Source organism: Populus trichocarpa, chromosome 2 (assembly GCF_000002775.5).
Source record: "Populus trichocarpa isolate Nisqually-1 chromosome 2, P.trichocarpa_v4.1, whole genome shotgun sequence".
Classification (NCBI taxonomy): Eukaryota; Viridiplantae; Streptophyta; class Magnoliopsida; order Malpighiales; family Salicaceae; genus Populus; species Populus trichocarpa.
In genome coordinates, this window is record NC_037286.2 from 8,950,473 (window position 1) to 8,978,122 (window position 27,650).

The 27,650-nt window shown below is 35.1% G+C and overlaps 4 protein-coding genes across 6 annotated transcripts; 2 read left to right on the forward strand and 2 right to left on the reverse strand.

Moving 5' to 3' along the window:
• Positions 1-4,678: 4,678 nt before the first annotated feature.
• On the forward strand, positions 4,679-5,783 carry LOC7462843 (uncharacterized). Its single transcript, XM_002301111.4, has one exon. The coding sequence runs from the start codon at positions 4,785-4,787 to the stop codon at positions 5,592-5,594; it is 810 nt and encodes a 269-aa protein (XP_002301147.2). The 5' UTR covers positions 4,679-4,784; the 3' UTR covers positions 5,595-5,783.
• A 3,344-nt stretch (positions 5,784-9,127) lies between these two features.
• On the reverse strand, positions 9,128-13,199 carry LOC7462844 (uncharacterized). The gene is made up of 5 exons (XM_024594823.2): positions 12,589-13,199; positions 12,309-12,450; positions 11,012-11,171; positions 9,630-9,827; positions 9,128-9,417 (listed from the first exon to the last, which is right to left on the reverse strand). Exons 1-5 carry the CDS (start codon positions 13,109-13,111, stop codon positions 9,412-9,414), a joined length of 1,029 nt encoding a protein of 342 aa, XP_024450591.2. The 5' UTR covers positions 13,112-13,199; the 3' UTR covers positions 9,128-9,411.
• A 188-nt stretch (positions 13,200-13,387) lies between these two features.
• LOC7472657 (uncharacterized) lies at positions 13,388-15,203 on the forward strand. The gene is made up of 3 exons (XM_024594824.2): positions 13,388-13,637; positions 14,266-14,371; positions 14,844-15,203. Exons 1-3 carry the CDS (start codon positions 13,522-13,524, stop codon positions 14,856-14,858), a joined length of 237 nt encoding a protein of 78 aa, XP_024450592.2. The 5' UTR covers positions 13,388-13,521; the 3' UTR covers positions 14,859-15,203.
• Positions 15,204-16,841: 1,638 nt separating this feature from the next.
• On the reverse strand, positions 16,842-20,811 carry LOC7462845 (protein NPGR1). 3 transcript variants are annotated; one of them, XM_024594821.2, is made up of 6 exons: positions 20,491-20,811; positions 19,854-20,081; positions 19,509-19,767; positions 17,941-19,154; positions 17,521-17,668; positions 16,842-17,401 (listed from the first exon to the last, which is right to left on the reverse strand). In XM_024594821.2, the coding sequence occupies exons 2-6, from the start codon at positions 20,046-20,048 to the stop codon at positions 17,091-17,093; spliced, it is 2,127 nt and encodes a 708-aa protein (XP_024450589.2). In that variant the 5' UTR covers positions 20,049-20,081; positions 20,491-20,811; the 3' UTR covers positions 16,842-17,090. The 3 variants fall into 3 exon arrangements, with proteins under 3 accessions (XP_024450589.2, XP_024450588.2, XP_002302407.3); XM_024594820.2 differs by having other exon boundaries at positions 20,467-20,811; XM_002302371.4 differs by having other exon boundaries at positions 19,854-20,084; positions 20,491-20,810.
• Positions 20,812-27,650: the final 6,839 nt, after the last annotated feature.

Consider the following 27,650-nt stretch of genomic DNA (forward strand, 5'->3'; position numbering starts at 1 on the left):
TCGAGGTGGATTTGTTTTACAAAGCTTGATGACAAAGGCGTAGGCAGACCTAATCACACTATAGGGGGGGCTCAAATTGTTAGCATCAACTTTCAATAGCCTCCGGCACACAATCCATCAAATTAATTAATGAATTCTCATGGTTCCAGAAATTAAATATCTAATTCTTACAGTTTATATACAATTTCATATTTTCATTTATTTCATGATCTTAAGATGGCAATATAGAAAGATTCATAAGAAAATAGAACATTTATTCAAAACTAAATATGATAAATCAAGCTTGGTCAACGCTGGTCAAGTAACTGTTTAGTTATTTTTTTATATTATAGGGATTAGTCGATTTATTTTGATAGACTAGAGGGACCAAGTTACAGCTCACTTAAAATGTAGGCATCGTTGTAACCAAACAGATCAGGGTATTAAAAAGGAGCGGAAGAGGAAAAAAAAAAAAAAAAAAACTCTATGCATCAGCGAGGAATTTTATATTATTTCTGAATTAAAAATTATTAGTTATTTTATGAATTTATTTCAAAGATATAAATATAAATATGAAAGAAAATATATATATGATCCAATTTTTTTTATATTTCTTTCTTTCTTCCTGTTATCATTTTTTTTATTGAGTAATTGTCTCTAATTATTTTTAGAATAATATAAAATTTCTTGTGTCGAACATTGATACATCTGGATCATATGTATATGATGCATGGGGTGTAGCAAAAAAAATAATAAATAATAAATTCAATTTCGAATAAGTAGAGGATACTATAGAATATGCAGTGCAGGGGATACGGTGAGGTGTTAAACTTGCAACTTTTTTTTTTTGAGAAAAAAAACATGTATATTTTTAATTCTTATGGTTTTTTTAAATCAAACATTTACCGTACTTCATAGATAATGAATTAATTATTTTTAAGTCATAAATTTTTATAATAATAAAACTAATTAATTCAATATTATGATTAATGATATGATCATATTTATGTAAGAGTCATTTAAAGTTAAAACATAAGCAACATAATTTTTTTTATATCTTGACATCATTTTTTGTAAATTGAAAAATTATTTATTGTTTTCATAAATAACAAATTTAAGAAAGGTGAGAAGTTCTAATTTAATATGAAAGAGAAAAAATGATTGATATTAATTTTATGATTATTATACTCATTTTCCAGATAATTTAATCGTTAGACATCTATTTATAATTGTAAAAGAATATAAATAAACCCTGATAAGTGTAGTTCAACTAGTCAGATCCTAGGTTTACTCCATAGATGTCACCAGTTCGAGTCCTACAAACCTTAGAGCCACTAGAGACTTACATGGTCGTTAACTTTAGAATCCGTAAGATTAGTTGAGGTGCGCGCAAGCTGACTCGGACACTCACGTTAGTAATAATAAAAAAGAATATAAATAACATGATACCTATATTTTATTTTATACTTTCATATATTCAACTCATTTTATTGGTTTTTAGTGCTGAATTCTTATTACTTGTAAAATAATTTTCTTATAAAAAAATTAACGTAGCCTTCACGTATCTGATTTTTATATGTTTGTATAATATATAATTTTTTGGTATGTTTATACGAACTATTTAAGCAAACCAATCTTGTTCCTGAAGTAGCTATCAAAATCAGTTGACGGTGCTCATGAAAGAACCAGCAAAGAAAAATATATGAAGAGACTCTCTTTTTTTCAAACTTGCAGAAAAGTGTACAGAGAATACATTAACTAAATGGCTATGCATGTGAACATTTCTACAAAGGTCAACGCAGTCTGCATTGCTGTTAATTACCATCTAGAAGAGATCATTTCTATTTATTTTGGTACAGATCAGGCGATACATCATATCTCTGGAAGAAGAAGTTTCTGCCTTGTAATACAAGCAAAGGAGGGAATGTGAAATCTGTATTTTTTGGAAATGAATCAGAACAACATCCCTGATTCTAGCTAGATTCTCAAGTACAGGGCTGTAATTGAAATTAAAAAAAAAAAGAAAAAAAAAAGAAAAAAAACATTGTTAATGTGAATGATGTTTTGTGAGAAGGGGTACCCTCTCCTCTTTTATTTTTTATTTTCTAGAGAGAGAGTGACTGTCTATGCAGGAGTTTCCCTATGACTTGAGATTTTGAAGGAACTAGCTAGGAGTAAACTTACAGCGCGTTCAATGGACGTGATTTAGATTTGCTATCTTGCAAGAGTCAAGAGTACAGTGCACAGCGACACCTCCATTGAATGCGAGGGCAAGATCATATATGGACTTAAAGATTAGAAAGTTAGGAGATAAAATACCAAATAATTTCATAATTCGTTGGTCTCTGTTTCGACGAAAGGAAAGGAAAGGAAGCACATGTTGGGTTGAAAATTGTCATTGGAGCTAACTACTTCCTTGTTTTCCTTGGGAAAGTCATTTCCGTCTTGTGACCGGCTTTTCGACAGCCGTTCATCTTCGATTATATTGGATTTTTTTATTTGTTATTTTTATTTGTTAAATTTAAATTTTTTAAAAGAAATTCTGTTTTTTATTAAATTAAATTAATTAATTAAATATAAGAATGAAATGTTTTCTATATGATATTTTATCTGGTTTGTTTTCTAGATTATTTCAAAGCTTTTTTTTATGATGAAACGGTGTTCATGACATAGTGACGATAAATCTTCAACAAATTTTTTGTTGTTTTTGCTCGAAGTATTATATTAATAACTTATTATTTATAATGAATCAATATTATTTTTTTATTATTAGTATTTTTTTAATTTATATTATTAAATTAACTAAATTTATTAAATTAAATTAAACTAATGACTCGAGTCGAGTCTAGATGTTGCTTGTTGTTTAAAAAAACTATTGTCGCTGAACATTTGTTTTATATATATTTTTTAAAAAATTTTGAAGGCAGCGAAACACTTTCTAGTAGTTGACTAATTAACTTGCCTCCGTATCCAGGATTACGAGCCTAGCTAGCTGCATATTGTTCACGAGGATCATGTATGATATTTGTTAATTCTACGGCATTTTGACGCTCCTGATCACACCAACGCAGCAAATATTATATGAGAGTGATTAAAACAAATATATATATTTTTAACTAAACATAAATAAAAAGTTTCAGATCCTTTCCTTAGCACTTCTGCAACCTGATCATGTCCATGAAGGCAACTTTTTATCAGATCGATTCTTTTTTTAATTTCTTTTCGTTTTAGTGTGGGAAACCTGAGATCAGCCATAATTGTGTATCTTAATCAACATTAAGAGTGTGATTAAAATTACACTAAATGAGATTTCAAGCAAATTACATGGAGCACATCCCCGGGAGGCCGGGCTTGAATAATCCCATAAAATAAATCAAGCTATAAGAATTAATCGACTTATAGATCATGTTTGATATAGTTATAATAATTATTAAAATTATTTTTTTAGAAATTTATCTAAATAATATATTTTTGATATCATAAAGTTAAAATAATTTAAAAAAATAAAAAAATTAATTTAAAATAAAAAATTAATTTTAAAACATAAAAACAAACAGTAAAGTAATAAGCGTCGCTTGTTTACCCTTCCCTCCTGGTTGCTTTTGTTTATCAAGGGTTGCTTACATTCCCACGTACTTATCACTAACACGGACTTAAAAGTTTGAAAATTTCAAAGATTATTTATTTATAAACCGTACGTACACACACTTATGAAGAAGCTGAGTCCAACTCGGTGACTATTATAATATTGACATTTATGATATCTACAGAAGCACAATAATTCTTATTTGACATGTTGTATAAACCATATGCTTGTTTCTCAAGAAATCCATCTTAATTTGTTAGTTTTCAGATCATGACATGTCATCATGAGATGGGGGATCTGACCTTGAAATTCTCTAGCGAATTTCCGAATTAAGTTTTATAACAATTTATTTTTCTGTTTTAAAAATATTATTAAAAAAATTAAAATTTTTTATTTTTTTTACTTTAAATTAATATTTTTTTAATATTTTCAGATTTTTTTGATGTGCTGAGGTTAAAAATAAATTTTTAAAAATAAAAAAAATATTATTTCAATATATTTCTAAGTGAAAAATACATTAAAAAACAATTATTATTACAATACAACACAGGTTGGTTAATTAGCAGCTACCTGCATATTGAATTTCATCTCAGATCTTCTGATCATTAAAATTTGTATAACTAAACCTGTTCGTGTAAGATAATCAGCTGGCCAGAACCCGTGAGGTGTGAAGATTTTAAAACTACAGCAAAGTTGAATTGAAACTTCTCTCTAGCCCACATGGAGCTTCAAGATGATGATGCTAGCAACAATGACTGTAACACAGCAGGTGTGAAGATTTTAAAGTTGTAAAATGTATAATAATCAGACTGAGATAAGCAATTGTGGATAAAGCCTAAGCCAGTTCCACGACAGGGTTGATTTTTTTTTTTCATTTCGAATAATTCCATCTGTGTCAATTAATTTAATTTTTTTTTCTATGCTGAATTCGGAAGGAGTTAATTGTAAGCACCAGCGTTACCGCCTCTCGCCAAGTCAAACGACACGAAATGAAATTAACAAGGAAACTTCTATAGGTTTTTGTTTTCGTCAAACCTTTTTATTTGACTAATGGCTAGCTATCAGCTTGGATCCGGTCCTCTCTTTAGCATCCCTTCATATATATATATATGAACTCTCTGTGTCCTGTAATCCACATAAAGTATAGCCAATCCAAAACTTACCTCTCAATCTAAAACTCACCTCGTTTACCAGAGCAAGACTCGTAATTTATGATCAGATGTTGAATTCATTCATTTGTGGCAGTTTTCAGAATCAAGAGCTAGAGGATGAACCATGGAACAGCCCTTCTTCGACACCAAAGAGATCCAGCCCTTCTGCAACACCAAAAAGATCGAGCCCTTGTGCAACGCCAAGAAAATCAAGAAAGAGCAGCAAGAATAACAAGAACCCATATTCTTCCCGTGGCCTTGACAAATTCTCTGCACTTCTCGCGGAACTCGAAGAGAAAAGGCAGAAGATATACACTCAGATTGGGCCTGAAGATGTATCTGTGGTTCGTTTCGTCTATTCAAGTTCAAATGATTGTATTCCTGTTATAGTGAAGGCTAAAGATCAAAAGCAAGACAAACCCAGGGCCAGCAGAGTTGATGATGTCAAAGATAAGCCCATCAATCATAACAGTACTGAAGTTGTGTATAAGTTGCCAACACAGGCACCCGCAGAGACGAAACAAGCCGAGCAACCAAGATTGGAAACTGACAAAAAGACTGAGAAGAAATGTTTTACATGGAGCATCAAGTTGAATAGATGGAGAAGACCCTATTATTATATGCCAGTTGCTATAGTCTTGATCTTGTTATTGTTGGTTTTCTTTGGGCGATCAGTTGCTATATTATGGACCTCTCTGGGATGGTATATAGTCCCTACATTGAGTACAAAAAAGCCATCAAAGAAGAAAGAAGATGTTAGAAGATTAAGCGAGCCCAAGATGGTGATTAATCATGGGGTATCTTCTCCAAAGAGAAAGAGTACTGGCGCTATCACAGATAAATTGCCTCAACGACATGAGCAACGAAAAAGCTTCTGAAGGTGGTTTCGGTTCCTTTTTTTTTTTCTTTGCCTTCTGGGGTTAAGATTTTGCTTCATTTGTTAAAAGTTTTTGGTTCCAATGTACGGATGTGTTTGGAAATTCAAACCATCCTTGGAATTTTCACAAATGTAAATTAATTACACTAGTATATATTACGGATTAAGTTGATTTAATTATTGCTTAAAATTGTTATTTTTTTGAGTTTTTTAAATTCCAGATACCGTACTTTCATACACAATCACCAGCACTATAAATCCAAAGCAAACGTTTGATATTCATTTGAAGTGGGGAATGTGGTTGAAGGGTTTATAGACTAATTTTATAGGCAAAAAGCTGAGAATATTGCTGAAATGGTAAATTTCAACTGACTATAATTTTTTTATTCGGTATTCTATTAATATTGCAAGTCATAATAATTCAAAAAGCTTATTCAGAGGCTCTCGGTAAATTTTCAGAATTGAAGGTTATTTGAGATTAAATTGAAGGTTATTTGAGACCGTTTTCGATATCAAAATACACTCTGAAGATCAATTTTCAGAATTTCTTATCAAAAAATATATATTTTTTCTTTTTCAGTATTAATTTTGGATTTTATAATTTATAATTTTTTATTTAATCAATGATTAGTTAAAATAGACTTTTTAAACCCTTAATTTATCATTTAGAATTCAATTATCAATCTTCAAAAATATTAAGAAATTTAAATTGTTTCTGTAAATATTATTTTTAAGGTTTTATGTATTTAATAAACTCGTTCTTTTACTTTATGTTGCATCATCGTATAAGCAAAAATCAGTACTTTATATATACATGTAATCGCCAACGCATCAACTAATAGATCGACACTTACTCAAAGGACCATAAAACTTGAGGATTGGTCTGTTGGCAAAGAGTTAGGCTCTCAGTTTTGTTTAACTTAATTCTAAAATTATGAAACGAAAATAATGTTTAAAATCATCAACAGGACGGGATACAATATGAAAAAATATTAAAAAAAATATTAAAATATAACATAGGTGGAAAACATAATCTACTATAGATTGCTATAATTACTCATAATTTATTTTTTATTATTGTTTTTTTCTCACTTGATTTTTTTTTCAAATTTAATCCTATCATATTAAATTGGTTTTAGATTGAGTTTAATGTTTTATTTTAATTAAATTTATAGAGAATTTAATAATAAATTTGGACATTGAATTAATGCTCGATTTGACAAAATAAAATTTAATTTTATTGATTTAAACTAACTAAAATTTTAAAAATCTATTTCAAACTAACATAAATATTTATTTTTTCTAATAAATAATATTTTTATCTTAATTTCCCGACTAAATCTTTAATTAGAATAAACAAATTTAATGTTATCGGCATATATAATTCTCGTGCAAACTCTCATTTGCATGGTGAAACAATGTCCAGCAGAACTGTTCAATTTTCTTTACCTCTTGATTCCTTGGGTGATCAGTTGAAGCACCCAGAACCTCCATTGATTGTCTCCAAAGCACAAGACCTGATTTTAAGCCGTTGTACGAATATCCTTCAGCATGTTTTTGGGAAAGAAATAACGGTCTTCGAATTCTGAGAGTATCTTACAGCAGAGATTTGCCTGATTTGGAGGGATTGACAGACTAGGTGACATTACAGGTTATTGCAAGAACAGTTGACCCGATGCATAAGGGTCAGATTAACTATTTATTAATCAAATAATTAATTGCAATCTTCTTCCATATATAGAGTCCATGATTAAATTAAACTTAAATTACTGACCGTACACGTGGGATGGAAAACTCATTTATGTGCAAGGGGATCATAACTCAAGTCCACAAAGACACGGTAGAATCATATTAAGCTTGGAAAAATAGACTATATAAAGCACAAACTTATCGGAGTGTCATTAATTATCGAATTATCCTGATTAAATAGATTTTTTATTAGCTCAAAATTTGCTAAGTAGTCTGCTGCTGCTGAATTAGCTTCTCGATAGACATGTTGAACTTTAACTTCTAGCAATTAAATCCCTAGCTTCGATCTACTTTCACCATAGTCTTTGCTATTAAATCTATTGCAAGGGTGGAGTCTGACGCAAGAATAAGTTTTCGGATACCCAAAGACCACGCAATCTCGAAACCAGTAATGACCCATCTAACTCAAGTAGTGATGTTTGATTATTGGCATCTTGACCTAAACACATATTAGTTCAATATAATGTTTCAATTCTTTTATATATATATTATAAAAAAAGGTTGCCGTAATAATTGACCCGGACGGAGTTTAATAACTTTGTTTTCATATTCATGTAATCATATTGACAATGAAAGATTTATTCAAGATTTTGGAGTACAAGGCAATGCTATCCTAGTTGTAAAGTTGATTCTCGATCATGAACTCCTGTGAGTTGCAAGAAACCACTTCTTCTAGAGGGCAGAGCTTGGCTTGCAGGCTTCAATAAAACAGAATGTTTTGGAATGCATATAAAAAGTACAAACATCAAAATTAAAAGCTAATTTAAACCTAATAAAAATAAGCATCCAATATTAAGAAAACATAACAAAAATATTTATAAAATAAAATATCACCCTTGTATAAATTACACGTGACTTTAGGGTTACTGAAAACTTACATGACCGTTAACTCAAGGCTTGTGAGATTAGTCAAGATGCGCGCAAGCTGGTCCGAACACCAACGTTTATAAAAAAAAATTGCACGTGATAGCCTTGAAATGTGCGCTCATTTCATGTGATGCAAAATAGTCTATCCCATGGAATTGAATAAATCTTAAATTAATCTCTATGGTTTTGTACATATTTCATGTTCTTTTTTCAATATTTTTTTAACTTTTTTGCTTTAAGAAATAAAAAAGGGAAAAAATATAATATGAAAATATTAACAAGAAAAAAACCTATAACAAAAAATATTAATGTAAATATGGTCAAAAGATCAATAAATTATTTTTAAAACTAAAGGGTTATGTGATTCTTTTTCAAAAATAGAACAACTAATTTATAATTTACTATTATAAATTATATTAAAGTGATATTTTTTTAATTTAAATATGATTTGTAAATACTATTATAAATTTGTATTTGAATTTTAATATTCCTTTTCAATTATTATGTATTTGATATAAAAATAATAATATTAATAATAAATTTTTCATGAAAATATTTATTTATTTTTAATTTTTTAAAATAAATTATTAACTTGATTTTATCATATCTATGATATTTCTACTTTCAATCACAAATAAAATATGGACATGTTAATAATTTACGATTTCATAAAATATTTGATTTTCAACAGAAATAATAATTCAAGTTAAAAAACTACCACTCATTAAAATAAATAAAAAAGTTATCAATATAAAAAAAGTTATCTTGATTAAAAAATTCAAAATATTTGTATCTGTCAAATAATTTTTTAAAACTTGAACTATTTTTTGCTGGGTTTAAAGAATATTTGAACCCCACCCCCGTGTAGGCAGGCATAAGAACCAGTCAATGTCTAATTAATTTACTTTAAGATCAATATTATCAAATTTTATTTGAATTAATTGGAACTTTAATCTGAGGTAATACAAAAACTAATATAGGTCCGTAGGCAAACTCACAGCAATGTGCATGCCACTTACAAGTGTGACCTATTCGTACAACAGACTGGGCCAATCATCGTCAATCTTCTAGGAGGTTATGGTACAAATAATATGTTCGAGAAGGGAACAAAACATTAAATTCTTGGTTGTTAACCAGTAGGAATCACCCCTCATGTTCTCAACTCAGTCTGTAGATATTTCTCAACGTGGGTGTCACCATTCCTATTCCTGCACGAGATAAAGCAAGTCACTAGAGTAGATATGTTGACTTTGATTGCAATATACAATGATCAAAAGTCAATTTTAGCATATTTGCCAGTGACGCAAAATGTTCTAATATGAAAGGGAACGTCTTAAACCGGATTTCTTTTACTTTCTTAGCTTATTTTACTCTGGAGAAACAATAACATAGCCAAAAACAGAGTTGGATGTGTTCTGACCTTGAACCTCTTCCGGCGTGTGTCATCAGCAGTAAATTGAGACAAGTGAGGCTCGTGCCTGGGAGCTTCATTTCTGTAGTGCTGCCCCCTTCCCGCTGCTGGCACCCTACTATTTTCTCGTGCTTGACTTCTTGAATTCCGGAAGAAGCCATCCTTGGCCCAGGTGACCTCATAATCAGCCTTCAATCGTGATCCTTGCTGAACAAAAAAGTGTGACATGTTACTTGCCAATAGGAACATCTCAAATTATATGATTTAATGTTCACTTTTCCAAAATCTAGCAAGTATAGTTCCAACTGGTATTGGTGGCTTTGCAATTGCAATATATATGCCACAAGTCCACCGATGGAGCTTGAAGTGCAAGAATTTGCTCTAAAAAAATTGTAATATCACAAGTATTGTAACTAGGAGAAAAAAAACTGGTTTTAGAAAATTCTCTATTTCTTTTGGTCATTTGGGCTTTTTTTTAGATGATCAAATTAAGTGAGACACTACACAGGTCCAAATGACTCTTCATATTTGATAGAGCTTCTAGGTGTCATTTTCTCCACCCATGCAAAAGGACTTCACTTCATTCCCACACATCTGACACTCACTCCCTTCATCACAAGCTTAATTTTTCTGCATCATATAATCATTATTTGACTGTAAAGATTGGTAAAGTATCCTTTTCCACCTTCATTCCACTTTTACGGCAACTTTGGGTTTCATCTTTACCTAATCGGCTTGCTGAGTTTTGTAATTTATAGTGGATTCTTGACATAATGGGTTTTAAAGTTGAATAAGAGTGGGTTATGAATGTCTTTAGTTTGGATAATTTGGATGGAGGAGCATATGGATTTGTATTTAAATGTGATGATTTGATAATAAATGTCTTTAGTTTGTTGGGGTTGATTAAAATAGGGGTATCATGTGTTTTAAGGTTTGATTTAGGTTTGAGATTAGTTAAGTTATAGGAAGAAAATTGAAGAAAGAGAAAGAAGGGTTAGGCTACTGTCAAGTCCACAGAATCTTCAAGAAGACAATGACAAAATACAGTTTGGTCCCTAGTTTGGAAAAATATTGTGAATTGGTTCAGGGCCCATGCAAACTTGATATTAGAGCTCCATGATTACAATTGGTTCAGGGCCTTTGTGTGAAAGATTCAGTGTGGTTTTGAGCTTATACATAACATGTTTAAATCTATTTAGAACGAGTTTATTGTTCAAGTGTGTGTTTTTTTAGGCTTGTGAAAGTCAAGTTATCCTTGACATTTGTGTCGGTCACGTGCCTGCTTTTAGGGTTGTGACAGGTATGGTGCGAACCAGAGCATATTAAAGTCAGAGAGAAGATCAAATAAATATGACTTCAAAAGAACAGCACAGAGATGATCAAGTTCCTACCTTCTGTAATGAGCGCCCACATAAGACCTTAAGAGCATTATAGAAGTCCCTATGTTTCTCAAACTGAACCACAATCTTGCAGTGGAGGCCTGAAATTATGTCCCCACCATTCTCATCTGCATCCTTATCTTGATCATCATCCTCAGTAACATTAAGATTCCTATTGCATGAGTTCAAAGAAGCAGTAAGAATATAATGCTTTACTTTCCAATCAGGCAATATCTTACCGAAACAATCATCCAAATTCAATCATTAACAAGCTCAACAAGTATAAAATATAAACTAGGCAATATCTTACGAAACAATCATCCAAATTTAATTATTAACAAGCTCAACAAGTATAAAATACAAAGTAGATGTTTTATAAACTTCCAACAATACTCTTTCTCCAAGTTTTGATTGTAAAAAATGAAGTCAACCATCCACATGAGATACAACCTCAAAACCATATTTCAACCAAACCATGCATCCTGGATACACTATGAAAAGAAAGTAATGTGGCAGAACTTTTCATTTCTACCCTGACATTTATAGCTACTCCTCTCCTATTATTCAGATTTAGCAGTAACATGGTGAGTAATAGAACCTATGTTGGCACCAAATTCTGGTGCAGTAAACAAGGTTGTTGTATAAGTTAACCTCACATTCGTAATGAATCACACCATTCCCTTCAACCATTTACCCATCCTGCAACCTCGACAACTAAAACAAGTTCCATAGTTCAGTTTGAAAGTAAGCTAATACCATCCAGTTCTTGTCATTAGATATCTGTTACGGTCCCAAAACTGTGATCGAGTTACAGGGCGATTGACTGCGAAATCAACCTATAAAGAATGGTGTTTACCAGACCTTCTTCATTATGACCTATTTTGAAAATATGTGAAGGGCTCGTTTAAGAGAGAACCCAACAATCTCAATGCAAATAAAAGTACATGGCTTGCCTGAGACTATTGTGAGTGATCATTAGATATCAGACAGAAGATGGATATGTCCTGCTAGCAACATGAGAATTACCAAATAAGGAATCATTTCTTCATTCACCTAAATTTCCCAAACCAGGACAGCTAAATCCAACTCCAACATTGCTACTTAACAAAGCAGTTCTCCTGACCAACTCTCAGAAAATCAAAACTTGAATTCAGAAACCAGTATTAGCTATCTAATACTAAACTACAGCAGCAAGTTTTCAGTCTTTTACCAATCTACAACAATGCTAAAGCACCAGGTATTACAAACAAAGACTACATTAAGCCTAGAGTAAATCATCATAAAACTGCACAATTGAAAATCACACTACCTTATCTTCCCAAATGTAGAAAAAACTGTGTGCGTAACTAACATCGAAGGCTTTGACGAAACCCTAGGCTCCGCAACCCACCGCGAAGGAACTCCTTTCATTACAATCGTATCCGGCTCCTGTTTCCCTCCTCTTACATACCCTACCAAAACAAACACTACCACACATTATTAACTCACAAACACAAGATGGTTTCCGAAGATATGGCACTAAAAGTTGTAAAGCTCACAGCTTCAAGAGAACAGCAAACACCATATATATATGTTCAAGATTCACGGACCTTTATTTGCAAAAGCATAAAATTCCTCCCACAATTTCTTCATTCCTTCAAAATCATCAGACTCCGGTACAGCCACACTAAGCCTATACTTCTCCCCTTGTAAATTCACCTCCATTTGATCCATTTTTTCCACAACAGTATCTCTCCAATCTCGAAACTTCTTCCCCAAAATCTTCAAATCCTCACTTTCCTCTTCATTTCTCTTTTTACTATTTAAAAACCCTAGGTCACGAATGCTGAGGCTACCATGAGCTACAGGATCATCGCGCTTTCGCTTCTTGACATCCTTGAACCGTCTGATCTCGAGGTCATCTTCAGGGATGGTGATAGATAGAGAGGTCTTTGCAAACTCGATGAGTGATCGCTTTAGCTTCCATTCATCGATTGGTTTTGTAGCTGATGACGGAAGTGAAGGGTGGACTGTGAAATTGAGCTTCACGCGCGGAACTAGTGAGAGACCGTTCTCGATTTCTAGGGTTTCTATTGGAGAGAGAGTCTCTAACGGTAGAAAATCGCTGCTCATTGCTTTCAATAATCGTCTCGATTCCGCTCTCTTTCGATTCCGAATTTCGATTCCTCCGGCTCTCTTGCCTCTGCTTATTTGTTTAGTTATTTTGGATGGCCATAAAAACGCACCTTTTTGGTATGAAATAAATGGGCTAACGCTGGGTTTTGGCCTTTGGGCTTAGTTAAGGCAATGGCGTGGAAAGTCCGTTTCCCACACGTGTAAATGCACCTGACAAATATATGCAAAGACAAGGAGATACTTGTTAATAACGCGGCACGCGGTTGACCGTGAAAGCTCATCCGCCATATAAAAAGCAAATGCAGCAGCAAAAATAAATATACACGTGATCGAAATTCAAAACTGTAACAATAGATTGGGTTCGGCAGAGAGAGAGAGAGAGAGTCTGAGGGGTAGAGGGGAGAGAAATGGGGCTATCGTGCTTCGCTTGCTTTGACGGGGGAAGAAAGCAACAGAGAAGAGAAGAAGAGAGACTGGCCTCCGCAGAAGCTCGTGCTAAAGCGGCCGAAGCTGCCCAGAAACGGTAATCTCAACTGATCCTATTGAATAGATACTGTTTGGTATTATTCATTGGATCGTGGACTCCATTCTTTTTCTCTTGTTTCAATGAATGAGTTTTATAAAATTTGGCTGGCCCTTTTTTTATTTGGAGTCCATTATTTAGGATTTTCTATGTAATTTTAATTTATATGCTTTAATTGATTTTCTATTTGCAAGGGGCTATTAATTCTAATTCAGAGTTTTCCTGTGACGTAATGCTTATAGTGCTATAATTGCTACCGTTCCCTGTTTTCAAATTCTGAACTTAACTCTATGTCAGGTGGTTTTGATACAATGGGTGGTTGTGTTTTAGGATTGTGAATTTTCTTACGGATTCGAGGACCGAGGGGTTTTTTTTGCCAAAAATAAAAAAAGAAGTGCTGTTGGCATAAATTACGGACTACCCTAGGCTATTTTTGCTTTCAATTGCTTGTTGGCACATGAGAGTAGGAGTTTTTGGCTAGGATGTTATGATGATCGAGACAGCTGAAAGGCAAGCTGAAAAACAATGATGATAATCTCACTGAGAAATGAAACCCTAAGTATTTTAAATGATCGTGGAAGGGTTTCTTTTCTTGTTTATAACATTTAGATTATTATCTTACTTGCAGGCAAGAGCAATTCGAAAAGTCTGCAGCAGGAAGAGCTGCCTGCGCACAGCTACAGGGGATGGCAAAGCAATCTGCAAACTCTAACAAAGGCGAACCAGTTCTAAAGGTTTTAAGCTTGAAATGCCTTTTGTTTTCTTGGTTGGTTGTAATAAATGGCAGTAGTGCAATAGCAATTAAAGGGGTGTTTGAGAATGTGGTTCTGATTGCTTTTCAAAGTGTTTTTTCTTAGAAATGCATCAAAATAATATATTTTTTTATTTTTTAAAATTTATTTTTGACATCAACACATTAAAACAATTCGAAAACACAAGCAAAATAAAATATTTGAATTTTCAGAAACCTCTTTTTGAGCTGCACTCACAAACAGGAGCTAAATTTCAAAAACCCTTAAGAGGGCCATTTAGGAATCTAATGTTACCTCTTAAAATGCCACTGTCTTCTAATTCATTGCCAAAATGCACTTGCACTTTGATATGGAATCTTGATATGGGCTCTGAACCCATTTGATATCATTTTATCAAGAGAACAAAAATAACATGAAAGCCTGACCCTCTTCTTGGTTGGTGATATTGATGCAGTGGCAGATGAGTTGAAGTTGATACCTGTCCTTAATGCAGCTGCAGTTCTTATTGTAAGTAAGTCAGATCTAACTTGTTAGGATTGAAGGGAGATTTTTGTGAATGAGTTCTTATAAGTTTGGACTTTTACTTGTGTAGACGGAATTTTGTTTTCGTGGCATGCATCATTTATTTATACAAATATCAGTTATGGTCAGTTTATGAAGACAATTCTCAGAATAGATGGTGTAATATAGACTTGTTAAAAGCCTTAGGTTTTAGCATTTCTGATTTTGATGTTCGCTTGTGTCTAGGAAATCCTTAATCTATAACTGCACACTGGAACCTGCAGTTTTATGAAATCTTCTCAGTTACCAATTATTTCTATTGATTACATTTTTGCTTTCTGACAATGTTATAGTTCTGGATATTGATTCTTAGTTTTGTTATTTGTTCCACATGCTTTGTTTTTAGTTCAACTCGATCTTTTATCACGGGTGATGGATTAGTTGAGTTAACTTACTTGAGTTTTTTTTCTCAACATTTTTTTTATGAAATTGATTTCTTTAATGATTCCATCATTTGACATTAAACTATTAACCCCTTTGTAATTTTTTTAATTTTTTTCGAGTGTGAGTTAGTCAAGTTAACCTAAATTAATTTATGTTTTTTTTAGCATTTTTTTATTTAACTTGGGCCTTTTCTTCATGTTTTTTTTTTAATCTAGTTTTTTTTTCTAATCTTATATAATGATTGCGGTTTAGTCGAGATAATTCATGTTTATTCTAGTTTTTTTTTTAATTTTATCTTTTTAATATTAAATTTATAGACCTTGAGTTTTTTAATTTTTTTTTACAGTTATATAAATCTTATATTTCAAGACGTCTGTTAATCGAATTAATCTGAGTTCGCTTATTATCGTCTAAATTTTTTTTTTTCACTTATAAAAAATTTAACCCACCACTGTCTAGTATTTACTAGTTTGCGCGGTTAGTTTGTCATTAATTGTTTACATAGCATGACACAACCAACCTGTACGTTCTTTTAAATTTCTACCGATCACCTAACATAACGCCTTCTCCCAAAGATCAATAGCTCTCCCAGTCAGTACAGGCCTGCAGATGTCCAATTCAACGACGGCCCTAGAATTCAATCCAGCAGGGTAAGTAACTATCCTTCCTGATGCTTTCTTGGACCTTATGGCCGACATGCTGCGAAATGAATTAACACGGCTCTCAGTTTTGAACATTTGATCATTCTCATCTCTCAACACAAATCTCGTTGAAACTTAGAGAAATCTCACCAGCTCCTAACTGGATGATCTCCATAGGCATTGGGGATCAGAAATACGCAACGGTACTGGGGTTCCTCCTACCATCATCGATGATGGGCAATTGTTCTTCCTCTGAGAAATGACGAGTCTTTTACATGGTCCGAGTCTTATGCCAATATATGAAGCATCAACCTAGAAAACAATGTAGATGCATGCATTCATACACAACATTCATCCCCTAGTAATCAAGATGTAACTCTTAGAAATCAGGAAGCCACAAATTACAACTGAAAAAAGCATACCTGACAGGCCATACACATCCCCTAACAATAAAGAATCCAACTCCCTCAGAAATCAAGAAAAAACACAGATCACATACCTGACAGCCCCTAAATGATAAGGAATGCTGATTCTCTTTAATCGGAACACCTAACTCAGCTGTCATCGCCACAATCTAGTGCTTCTATTTTACTATGAATACGATAATGTCCTTGAATTTAGTTTTATTTAAGAGAGAACTTTTTAATTTTCTCTCGCGTATTAATCCGCGGTTTTCTTAATGGAAAAAAAAATGCAAAGAAAGCGGAGCAACCAAAGAACTATTTGTGCAACAGGTAAGATGAAAACCTAAGGCGAGTTTTAAAATTTTCTGACTGATTTATCCCCAGTTAAAAATCGCCAAATTGCCCGCCATCCTTGTAGAAGCACCAAGGGTTGACTTAGCCCAATTTATTGTAAGAGGTTAATTTGATCAAATTCAGGGGCAATTTTTAGCCATTATCCTCATTCCTCAGGTCCACTTGGAGAAGTCATTGTTAAATACACTTCGCTATAAACATAGCCCCTCAACCTCAAGGATACAGCAGGATTCCTATACAATTTAATCAGATGGGTTGATAACTAAACTACGAGTGGAATGAGCACTAGGCGATAGTCGTGTGGCCATGGTGCCCTTGTCCAGATACCTCTGCATAAAATAAATTTTTGAATCGCCATCACATAGAGCTCTGAATGGGAGCTGACAACATGAGTTCATGTGCCGCTTGAAAAAATTCTGCCGCTTGTTTTAGAGAGCCTTCCATTTTTGAAATCAAACCAAGATTTAACCATGCTTCGTGATTTGTGGGGTCCAATCTCAACGCATGCATTAAAAAGCTTCTCGCAATGGGAAGTGACTGGGTACCCAGCTTCATCAATACTTCTGCAGTTGCAACAATACTTGGAACATAATCTGGTTCCACTGACAATGAAACCGAAAAAGAAACGAGGGCTTCTTTGTGCAGTGATTGAGATTCAAAAAACATTCCTGCAAAATCATGAGAATTCATTTTTTTAAGCTACCATGCCTAAAGACATTCTTACTGTTGGCAGACGGGTACAGAAAGTTGTCCTTTATCGGACTAATTTACAGAGGCAGTAAACAACCTGTCGAGTGCCAACTTCTAGGAGAGTGAAGCTCCATCAACTTTGCTTTGTCCACACAAATTTTGGCATCGCCCCATGAGCCAATTTTTGTGTAAATGTCTGCCAAATCTTGCCATGCTGCCAGTTCCAAGTTTCTTTCTGCAAGTACCTGCAAGGAGGATATCATTCAGCACATTTTCCTCCAGAGTTGAATACTTAGTTACCTAAGATTCTAGCGTCTTTGGAACTAGTGAAGTTGATGTCAAAATGACATGAGATAAATCTTCCAAGTTTTGATTTGTGGTACAAACTATGTTTATCCAAAACTTGGTATACGATGCTAAATTTGAGACATTTATGTTTCTTAAATTCCTCCAAGTTAATCTTTAACCTGATTAATGACTTCATACAAGAGAGATGACAAGGCATATAAGAAGACACCTCAGACTTCAAGATATGTGCTTGCTCAGGGTTCTTGGCTTGGATATCCCGTTGTGCTTGGATAAGAGACAGCAATATTCTATATGTTTCTATTGCTTGCTTGGGCTGTTCCTGAGCAATTTGTAGGACAGCCTTCAATCTAAGAAGTTCAAATTGCTCTATCCTCTCAGCCGCGTCCAAAGCAAACTCCACAACAGTTTGAGCATCTCTGAACCGTTGCTCTGCAGAAACGACAAGGGCCAATAACTTCCAACCTTTCACTGTGTTTCCAGCCATCATCTCAGAACACACAATTGCATTGTCAAAAGCAGCACCCAGGTTCCTTTGCAGCATGTTTTCCAGCCCAAGGCTATACATCACTTCTGGATCCTCATTCCTATTTAATGCTGCATTATTGAGAGAGTTCACAGACTCTTTATGTAAGAGAAATCTTTCAGAATCAGACAAGGAAACTCTTGCCGCATTCCCATAGCAAATACCAAGGCACTTGTGTGCCTGACCAATGAAATGTTGATTCTGATGATCAGCCAAATCAAGCACCTTACGAGCAAAATTGATACCTTCTTGAGCATGCATTGGGTCTTGGGAACACAACTTCGCTCCCAACAAAAAGGAAGGGATATGAGGTTTGTTCTTTGATTCTGAACAACCAGAAACTTTCTTTAACAGGTTCAAGGCTGCTTCGTTCTGACCTGCAGCACTGTAACAAAGTGCAAGAAGATACCATCTCTCAGCTCGGGTATAGACACCTGGAAGGGCCTGCTCCACATGCTCAGCTAATAACTCAAACTGCCCCACAATTGAGAGTGCATAAGTCAGATGGTCCATGATTTCTTCATCCCACTTTATTTCCCCACGAGCCACCTTACTCATGAGTACTAACAACAACAGGATTGCTTCCTCTATGTTACTCTGGGGGCTAGCTGGAAGGGGATGCCTTGCTTCAACAGCACTATAAAGTAACATAGAAGCTAATTCCTTTTGCACACCAGCCAAATTCTGTGGGTCCAAATTCCATGGCCTGACAAGAGCCTTACGGTAAGAAGCGATAGCTTCGTCAAGCAAGCCTGCCTTTGTCCACAGAGCGGGTAGCAACTCTAATGCTTTGTGAAACATCTCCTCCAGTTTGCAGTCTTCACCAATGCCTTCAGGCATGCCATTAGGTAGAGCTGATTCAACTATGTTCAAAATAATTCTGCATTCCTTTGCAGCCTCTAATGCATGGAACAAGCATCAGAAACATTTGAGATTTTGAATTGCAAATTCAAAAAAGATCCATCAATATCAAGCCAGTGAAGTCCTATGTGGGTTCAAGACATGTTTTATGCCAAAAACCAAGTTTTATAAAGAAAAAGCATCCCATAATTCAAATTGCATAACTAGACATCTTTGGTCAAAAGAAGATGGAATAGTAATGAGCGGGGACAGAATGCATTTTCGAGAAAACTAAAGTCCATTAATATCGTTTGAATTTCGAATTCTACAAAAGCCCATCCAATTTCCCCATTCGAGATATAGCAGTAGCAAGCTAAAAAGATTAAGAATGAAAATAAAAATAAAAATTATACCTATGTGATGCCCAAGTTCCTCGAGTGATTTTGCTTTAAGCAAGATTGCTTCAACAAGTAGACTCACTGAATGCATAGACATCACACTTGGAGGCCCAATTTCACCTTTGGACCGTGGCTTTCTATAGTGAATTCTTTCAACAATAGCCTTGATCATTTTGGGGGTTAAAACCTTAATGTCAATACCCTGGAATACCTGAAGGGCTGCCCCAAGATTCCCTCTCTGATATTCAAGTCTCCCTAACAATGCCCTAGCTTCCTGTATCACATTCAAAGATGAAAATATTCAAAGAACAATTTCGTATTATTGGTCGAGGTTAGTGTTAAAAGTTATAATACACACACCTCATAATTCAGTGAGAGAGCCTCTTTGAGAGTAGATTCAGCTTCATCCACCTGAATATCCTCAAGTTTAGACTCCCAGTCTCCTGTTGTCCTCGACGAAAGCCCACTCGCCGAGAAATCCCTCGTTGCCAGAGACTCCGGTGACTGCTGTGGTTCATCAAATTTGAATTGCTCTCCTGAGCATGCACACAACATCTTGACCAGAATCCAACAGCGAAATTCGGAATTCTTCTGGTGAAGTAGAATAAAAAAATGTCAGTCCTCAGCCAATTCTTCGCATGTAATGATAGCAATTCATAAAATATTAGCCTATATTTCGAAAACGTAACACACTATTGAGGCTATAACAATGCCATTTATGGCAGGTAACAGCACGCCTCTCTCAAACAACAACGCATAGCCATAGGAAACGACGATGACCCATTTAATAACAGTGTCCCTAAAAACAAAGCATCACAACAGAAACCCAAAAGGAAAAGGAAAGGAAAAGGAAGGGGCAAAGAGGAAGTATTGAAAGAGACGAGCAAGAATGAGACAAGTGCATATAAAAAAAAAAAAAGGGAATAAATAACAACAAAATACACAGGCGGGATAAGAAAGGGGCGAGACATACAAGAGGGCAGAGATTTGAACTTACCAATCAACAGAATTAATCCAGCGACGTTTGTTTACTTGCAGCATTCATTTTCAAGCCCGTGAAAGCTACACCTTCATTGCTATTTTCTCTAGTAAAAGGAAGCGTTTTTTTTTTTTTTTGAGATAATGGAAGAAGAAATAACATGGGGAGTTGGATTTAGAGATCTGATAGTGATGATAATGAGAAGGCAAGGACTAGCTATTTGTTTTGTTTTTTTCTTTATTATTATTATGCAAAGGTTGAAGTAGCTGACACAGGGATTTGCCAGTGTAAGAATGGGCCATTAGATCTATTAAGTAAAATACTGAATTCACTGAAGTCCGTGCTCAGTCAAATATGTCTATAGCCACATATAAATTATCCTTTTACTTTTTTTTCTTTAATTTTTAAAGTGTTTTATTATTATTATTTTTTTTTTTTTTAGTTTAACGTGGGTGTCCGGGCCAGCTTGCGCGCACCTCGACTAATCCCACGGGCCCTGAAGTTAACGATCATGTAAGCCTCCAGTGGTCATCATATGAACAACCACAAGACTCGAACCTGAGACCACAAAGGGAGCAAACCTCTTGATCCCAAGCTTTTACCACTTGACCACCACCTAGATGGTATTTTTAAAGTGTTTTATTATTATTATTAATATAAATATCCGTGCGTGCACCTCAATTGATTTCACATGTCCTAAAATTAATAACCATATAAACTTTCAGTGACCATATATTAGCAACCACATGGCTTTAATTTTTAAAGTTTTTTTTAAAGGGTAGGATATTCTTTACAAATGACTAATTTACCATTTTTTATTTATTTGGGACAGCATCATTTTTTATTTTTTAAAAAGTAATATAATTATTAAATTATTTTTAAAAAATAAAAAAATCTGAATTTTTAATTCAAGACCATAATAATTTTAATATTGAATTACATAGATATTCTTCTTTATAAATTGGCAGCCAACGCCCGAATGTCATGCACCATGATTGGCGGGTTAATGAATGCATGTTTGTACTGTTCTTTTCTTTCTCATGCGTTTTTTTTTTTATTGTTTTATTTTGAAGCATTGGTGGGTGATAATTTTACACCCAAACCACTTGCGAAGATTTCCGTTCATTGATATGAGTTCTGCCCGTTGGTTTCACCATCTAGTAATTGATTGATTTTCTTACAGTGTCTCTCTTCGAAGCATGGATTCGAATTCATCTAACGGGGTTTACATAGATTAAGCTACTGCGTTGAAGATTCTCAGCTGCATTTTGTATTACACTGTGAAACAGGGGAAAATGGCGGAAATCTTGATGTTCATAGTGATTAGTTTTCAAATACTTGATAAATGCAGTCGTCGATGACAGAAGAGAAAACACCAGATTGTAGTTCTTTTCATTCTTTCTTAGTGACTCTCTCGCTCTCTCTGTTTTTTTTTTTTTTAGTTAATACAGTCTTCGGTGGCCTTATATACTGAATTCTGAGTTAAAAAGTGTGTACATGACTCGAGGAAAAGTGGAAAACAATGAAAATTTACGTGCATCTGGGGAGCTGAGATGGCAAAGCAGATACAAGACCTTTGTTTGATCAATCATAATTGATTCATTTACTCACTGTTTTTTCTTGTTTTTTTCATTTACTCACTGAGATGGCAAGAAGATAATTGTTAGTCTTTTGCTCTGTTTTGGTGACTTCTTGAAACACAGGAAAAGAAAGGTATCACGGGGGAAAGGGAAAGGAAAAAGTTGCTGCTAAATGGAATGAGCTTGCACGCTGATCTTTCTTTTTGCAAGCATGATTTAATATAACAGGTTGATGCATCCGGGCATCCAACTCAAATAGAAATCAGAACATACAGATAGAAGTATAATCTACCATCTAGGTTTCTTATAAGTTATAAACTATCTGGTATTTAAAAAAAAATGAGTGAGCATTCTACTCCAAAAATAAAATAAAATGAAGATATGTTCATAGGCGTGACAATAACCTGATCAACCAGGCTTTCATTCATTCTGAAGGGGTCTACAATAACACTTTCTGGCACTTGATGGTGCCTGGAAAATCCAGAAAAGTGTGGTCTAAATATTGCATCTTCTCGGCATCTGTCAGCTTTGAGAACCCAAAACCATTTATCCAGGTGTATAGCACACTAGGAACAGCAGGCAGCATTAACCTCTCCACTCCCAAATTCATGAGTTGCTTTTCGAGCTCATCCATCAATATCTTACACATTCCAAGCCTACGGAACAGAAACCTGGTACCAACAAGAGGAATCTCTGCCACCTTATCTCCGAAAACCCTCACATTAGCCACAGCTATTAGCTCATCGTTTCTTTCAAGAAGCACTGTGTAGAATCCCCTAAAGTTCAAGCGATTTAGGTTACATTCTCTGCTAAAAATAACATCTTCGGCAATGTCTCTTCCTGTGTAAGTTTCAGTCGCTGGTTCAAAGCATTCATGAATCACCTCAACAGCAAGATCAAGTTTGCTGTGCTTTCCTGTCGGGGCCTCAACATCACAGCTATCAGAATCCATAAACTTCCACAATGTCCAAGTGAGATTATCTGGACCTACTACAACTGATTTTCCCAACAGCGTTTGAAGGCCTATGAATATATCTTCACACTTGTTGCTGCAAAACCAACTATCCTTGGGATCTTTCCTTTTCAACTTAACTACTCCTTTGTTTCTTAAGCATCCAATGTGATATTTACGCTCACATTGATCGCAACTGAGAAGACGAGAATCTTTAGGTTCCTGAACATTGTACTTGAATTTGTTTTCACCACAGATACCACAACAGCAAGGTGGGCAGAACCATTCCCCTTCTGGAATATCCTCCAAACCAACGCAATTTTTGTGGAATGTAGATGGGCAATGATCGCATACAATTAAATCGCCTCCATCATGACAAACAGAACAAATGTAGTCAGTCTCACCTTGATGTTGATTTTGTCTCCCTTTCCACTTAGCCTCTCTCGTGACCCTTTGCATCTTAATCCGGGGTTTCTTCTTTCTTTGGCAATCTAACAAGCTCCTGCCATCTTCCAATATTATATTAGCAGCTGGTCTGTGATTGGTGCTTCCAGCATGAGATTCAAAGCCAGTGAGAGTAAAAATCTTCTGGCAACAGTTGCATTCAATCCCCTCACGAGTTATCCTCCCTCTTGTCAATTCACCGGGGCCCTTGCTTCCACGATAACTCACTTTTTCCCCCGGCGACACCAAATTGTTGTCGATCATCCAAGATAAGGCACAACGAGGTTTGCACTTTGAGGACCTTGGAGTCACTCCCTGCATTGCTGTTCTGCTTGATTGTCGTTTCTGACCATCCCTTGGTTTCTCTAGAGTTTCAATTACCTTTCCTCTCCTTTGCTTTAGAGGGCTGGCATTTTGTTCTTGATGACTTTTCTGATAATCTCTAAGCTTCTTTAGAGTTTCAATTGTCTTTTCTCTCCTTGGCCTCGGAAGACTGGCATTTTGATCCTGCTGGTGCCTCAGCTCAGAATCACCTAATAACCCAACATCATCATTTCTTCCCTGAGAATCAGCTCTAGATGGAAACTGCGAGAACTCATCCGTTCTCTTACTCTTTCTAGGACAGTCTATGCCAGAGGACTTCTTAACATCGTTGATCAAGTCTTGGGAAATTAGAGAAGAGTTCTCAATTGTGGGATCCCTCATATCCAGACAAAGCAGACGGAGAGAAAAGTAAGTCTTGCTACCATCTGGTGAGGTATACCGAAATTTGTATGCGCTGCCATATTTCTTGCACTCAATTTTCCAGCCAACATATGCAAGGTGCTTCCTAACATCTATCAAAAGAGGTTCCGTTGGCCGTTGATTGCCATGAGAAGCATATCTTGTGATGGCACCAGGACAGAACTCAGCTGCAGGTAACAGGTCAGGACCAGCAGGAACCCACCCAAAGCCTTTCTGCGCTGACTTTCTCCCTCTCTTTCCAAGCCTTTTCCCATTAGCACCCAATAATCCTTCACCATTAGAATCACCGATCGACATACAGTCCCCATTAGCCGGATTCTTACTAGTAATAACAACCTGAGAACCATCTTTGAAAACCCCATCAGAATCCACAACGTCCATTCTCTTACAATCAGTCACCATATCAACCCTATTGCATGAGTCCTTATCAGAGTTTGCCAAAACCACATCATCGGAATCAACTGCATTCATTACCATCCCACCACCCTCATGATCAATCAATGGATTTTCCCTAGGAATTGAATCAACAATCATACGAGTCCCGTAAAGAACCGATTGATCTTTCTCACACCCCTCGAATAACCCAATTAATGGCCATGTTCCCTTAAGCTTCCAAACCCCAGTAAACACATCCCATTCTTGACCAATCCTTAAAGACTCAATCTTTATCTTTCTCTCTCCCCCGGATTCTAGCAAAAGAACAATCCTCTCATTAGAACCATCTTCATGATCAAAGATCACACCTTCCAACCAAGATCCCTTATCGTAAACATCCACACACAGCCCATAAGACAAATCAAAGACCCCAAAACTGACCATTGGTGGCAATGGCCTTAACCGGGAAGAAGAAACAGTATTAGTGGGTGTCAAGGTAACAACTTCCACTAGTTTTTCAGCACCATCTTCCAGTTGAAGCAAATTGTCGTATTGGACGTGATAAGATTGCTTGCTTGAATCAATAACTGTGGCTCTCATCCATGAACCATGAAAACCACTTTCTTGGGTTCTAATCTCAACCTTTTGGTTTACCCTAAACTGCATTGTGACTCTAAATTCCTTAAACACCGCCATGGTTTGTGGGTGAGAGAATTTACATAGCGTGGTGCAAAGAACGGAGAGAATATTTAAAGCCCCTTTGCTTTCCTTATTTATCACTGATTCTTGTTGATTTAGTTTTCGACTTGAAGCCGTTTCCTGGTCGAATACAGAACTTCTCTTTTTCCGTATTCCTGTTGGAAACTGATGCAGCTTCCCATTTGGTGCTAAAGACAAGTAATGGTTCGCTTTCCCGCATTCTTACAAGGCCCACTCTTTTAAATCCTGACACTTTGGGCTCTTCTTATTGGACTTGGTATGCTCTTTTCATATTCGACCTGACCTGAATACTTGACTTTTAGCCCATTTATTAACTCAATCTCAAAATAAATTTTTTCATTTTTTCATGCTAGTTTGTTCAAAAACATTAAATATTTATTAAAAAAACAAATTCTTAATAATTTCACATATAATGAAATCTACTTATAAATTTCTATTGAAAGTCAGAGTTGAGTCAAGGCTTGGATATCATTCCAAGATAAGCAATTCTTCTTTTGTTAGTGATTAATGCACGTCCCAATTACATTCTTGGGAATTATCTACTTCCATAAAAAGAAAATCATCCAAAGGGTGCTCGGTTAGGAATAATATTAAAAAAAAACAGAAATTTACATTCAAATATTAAGTCAACCGTTCTTATCAATATATATTTTACACACACAACTCTGGGGTTTTACAAACTAAATATTAAGATAAATGTTATATTAAGATGGGTCCTGACATTTAGTTTGTATATTTACGTCAATTTATCTTATCAATATTAAGATGGGTCCTAACATCAGCTGCGAATAATTTCTGGAGTTTTACAGCATATTGAGTCATGATTTCAAGGCAGCACTTGCTTTCAGGTACAATGTCTTTGTCTACAGGTTTCGAGTATTCAGGTTTCTTGCTAACCAAAAATGATTGAATATCACAGGAAACAACAGCCCTAAACTGAATTGTTTTGATGTGGCTAAAACTTTACCTGTGTTTGCACTTTAAATTATAATTGCTATCACAATTATAAACAATCATAAACAGGCTTTAAGCTGAATTGGTTTGATGTGGCTATTTGTTTAGGTTGGTGTGAAGGAGAGAAGCTGTTGCAATGATCACCCAAGATCCACACCATCAATTCGCAAGCTTTCTCATCAATACAACCCATTTATCTCTTCATGTAAAAGCCACAAAAAGCAAGTCTCCACTCTTCTCTAACCTCTGACCTCTGCTTCCAAGGGAAAATGGGTAGCCATTTTGAGTGACTAAAGAAGGCCCAGTTAAGGAGTGTCATGGTTTTGGACTCATTGTTGAATGAGCTCAAATAAATAGCTGAGATATTGAGTGGAGAAGGATTGAGAAGTGTGGTGACGGGATCGTGTGGGTATTGACAGTTTTCGACGGTTAGGGGCTGGATTCTGGTGGTGGTCTACTGATGGTGTATTGCTGCTGATCAGGGCTGCTTGAATGGTGGTGGCTATTGTGGCGTGGTTTGATGGAGCTGTTTGTGTTAAGATAATGGTGGCTAGTATTTTTAATTCTATAAAATCAAAATTAAACTTGAATATTGTTTTATCTAAAAAAACTGCTTGGGTTCTGGAAAAATTGATTAGTTTTATAGATGATTTTAGACTCGGGAAAAACCATGTTTTAAATAAATTTTTCAACAATAAAGAGTTAAAGACTTGGAAAACTAACCTTCAACAGGATCCTTCTCCCGTCATCCAAGCCGAACCTAACATAATTTTGTAAGGAAATGTAGTATTAATTGTGTTGTACATGCCTTTCCAGTATGGAGATAACTGACCTGAAAACGTTGAGATTCCATTTCGAGTAGGAGGCTTATATTTCGGCAAGAAAAACTCCTTCCACCTCGAAATCTCGCTGCCACCACGCCTTTAAATCACTTGAATAGAAGTGCCTTGTTCTTACCAACAAGAGAGCCCAATCCCTTAGCTTCGAAAGAGGATTCTTTGCAAATTTTCCTCATCAAGCACCCTGTTACATATAAACTGCCGCTGTTGGGAGACTTTTTTTTATTAAAAAAAATTTGCAACACCTTTCGATGCCTTTCAAGAGAAAGATAGTATAGTGGAAGGCCTGATAGGATAAATCCTACCACCCAAAGACAACAGCTTTCCTTTCAAAGAGTGAAGACGAACTCTGAGTTCTCGGATTAGCCCCACGGGGTAAACCCAAATATATCGACGGTAAGGACCTACTCGGAGAATCAGCCAGTCATTTGCTAAATTTGGAATCCACAACGACTCCAAGAATGGCGCCATAACTTGAATAATTGCGACATATATCATTTGTGCAGTGAGTTTTTAAATATGTAAGAAAAGGTAGTAAAAGCTACAAAATCTTTTTTAAATCTACCAAGA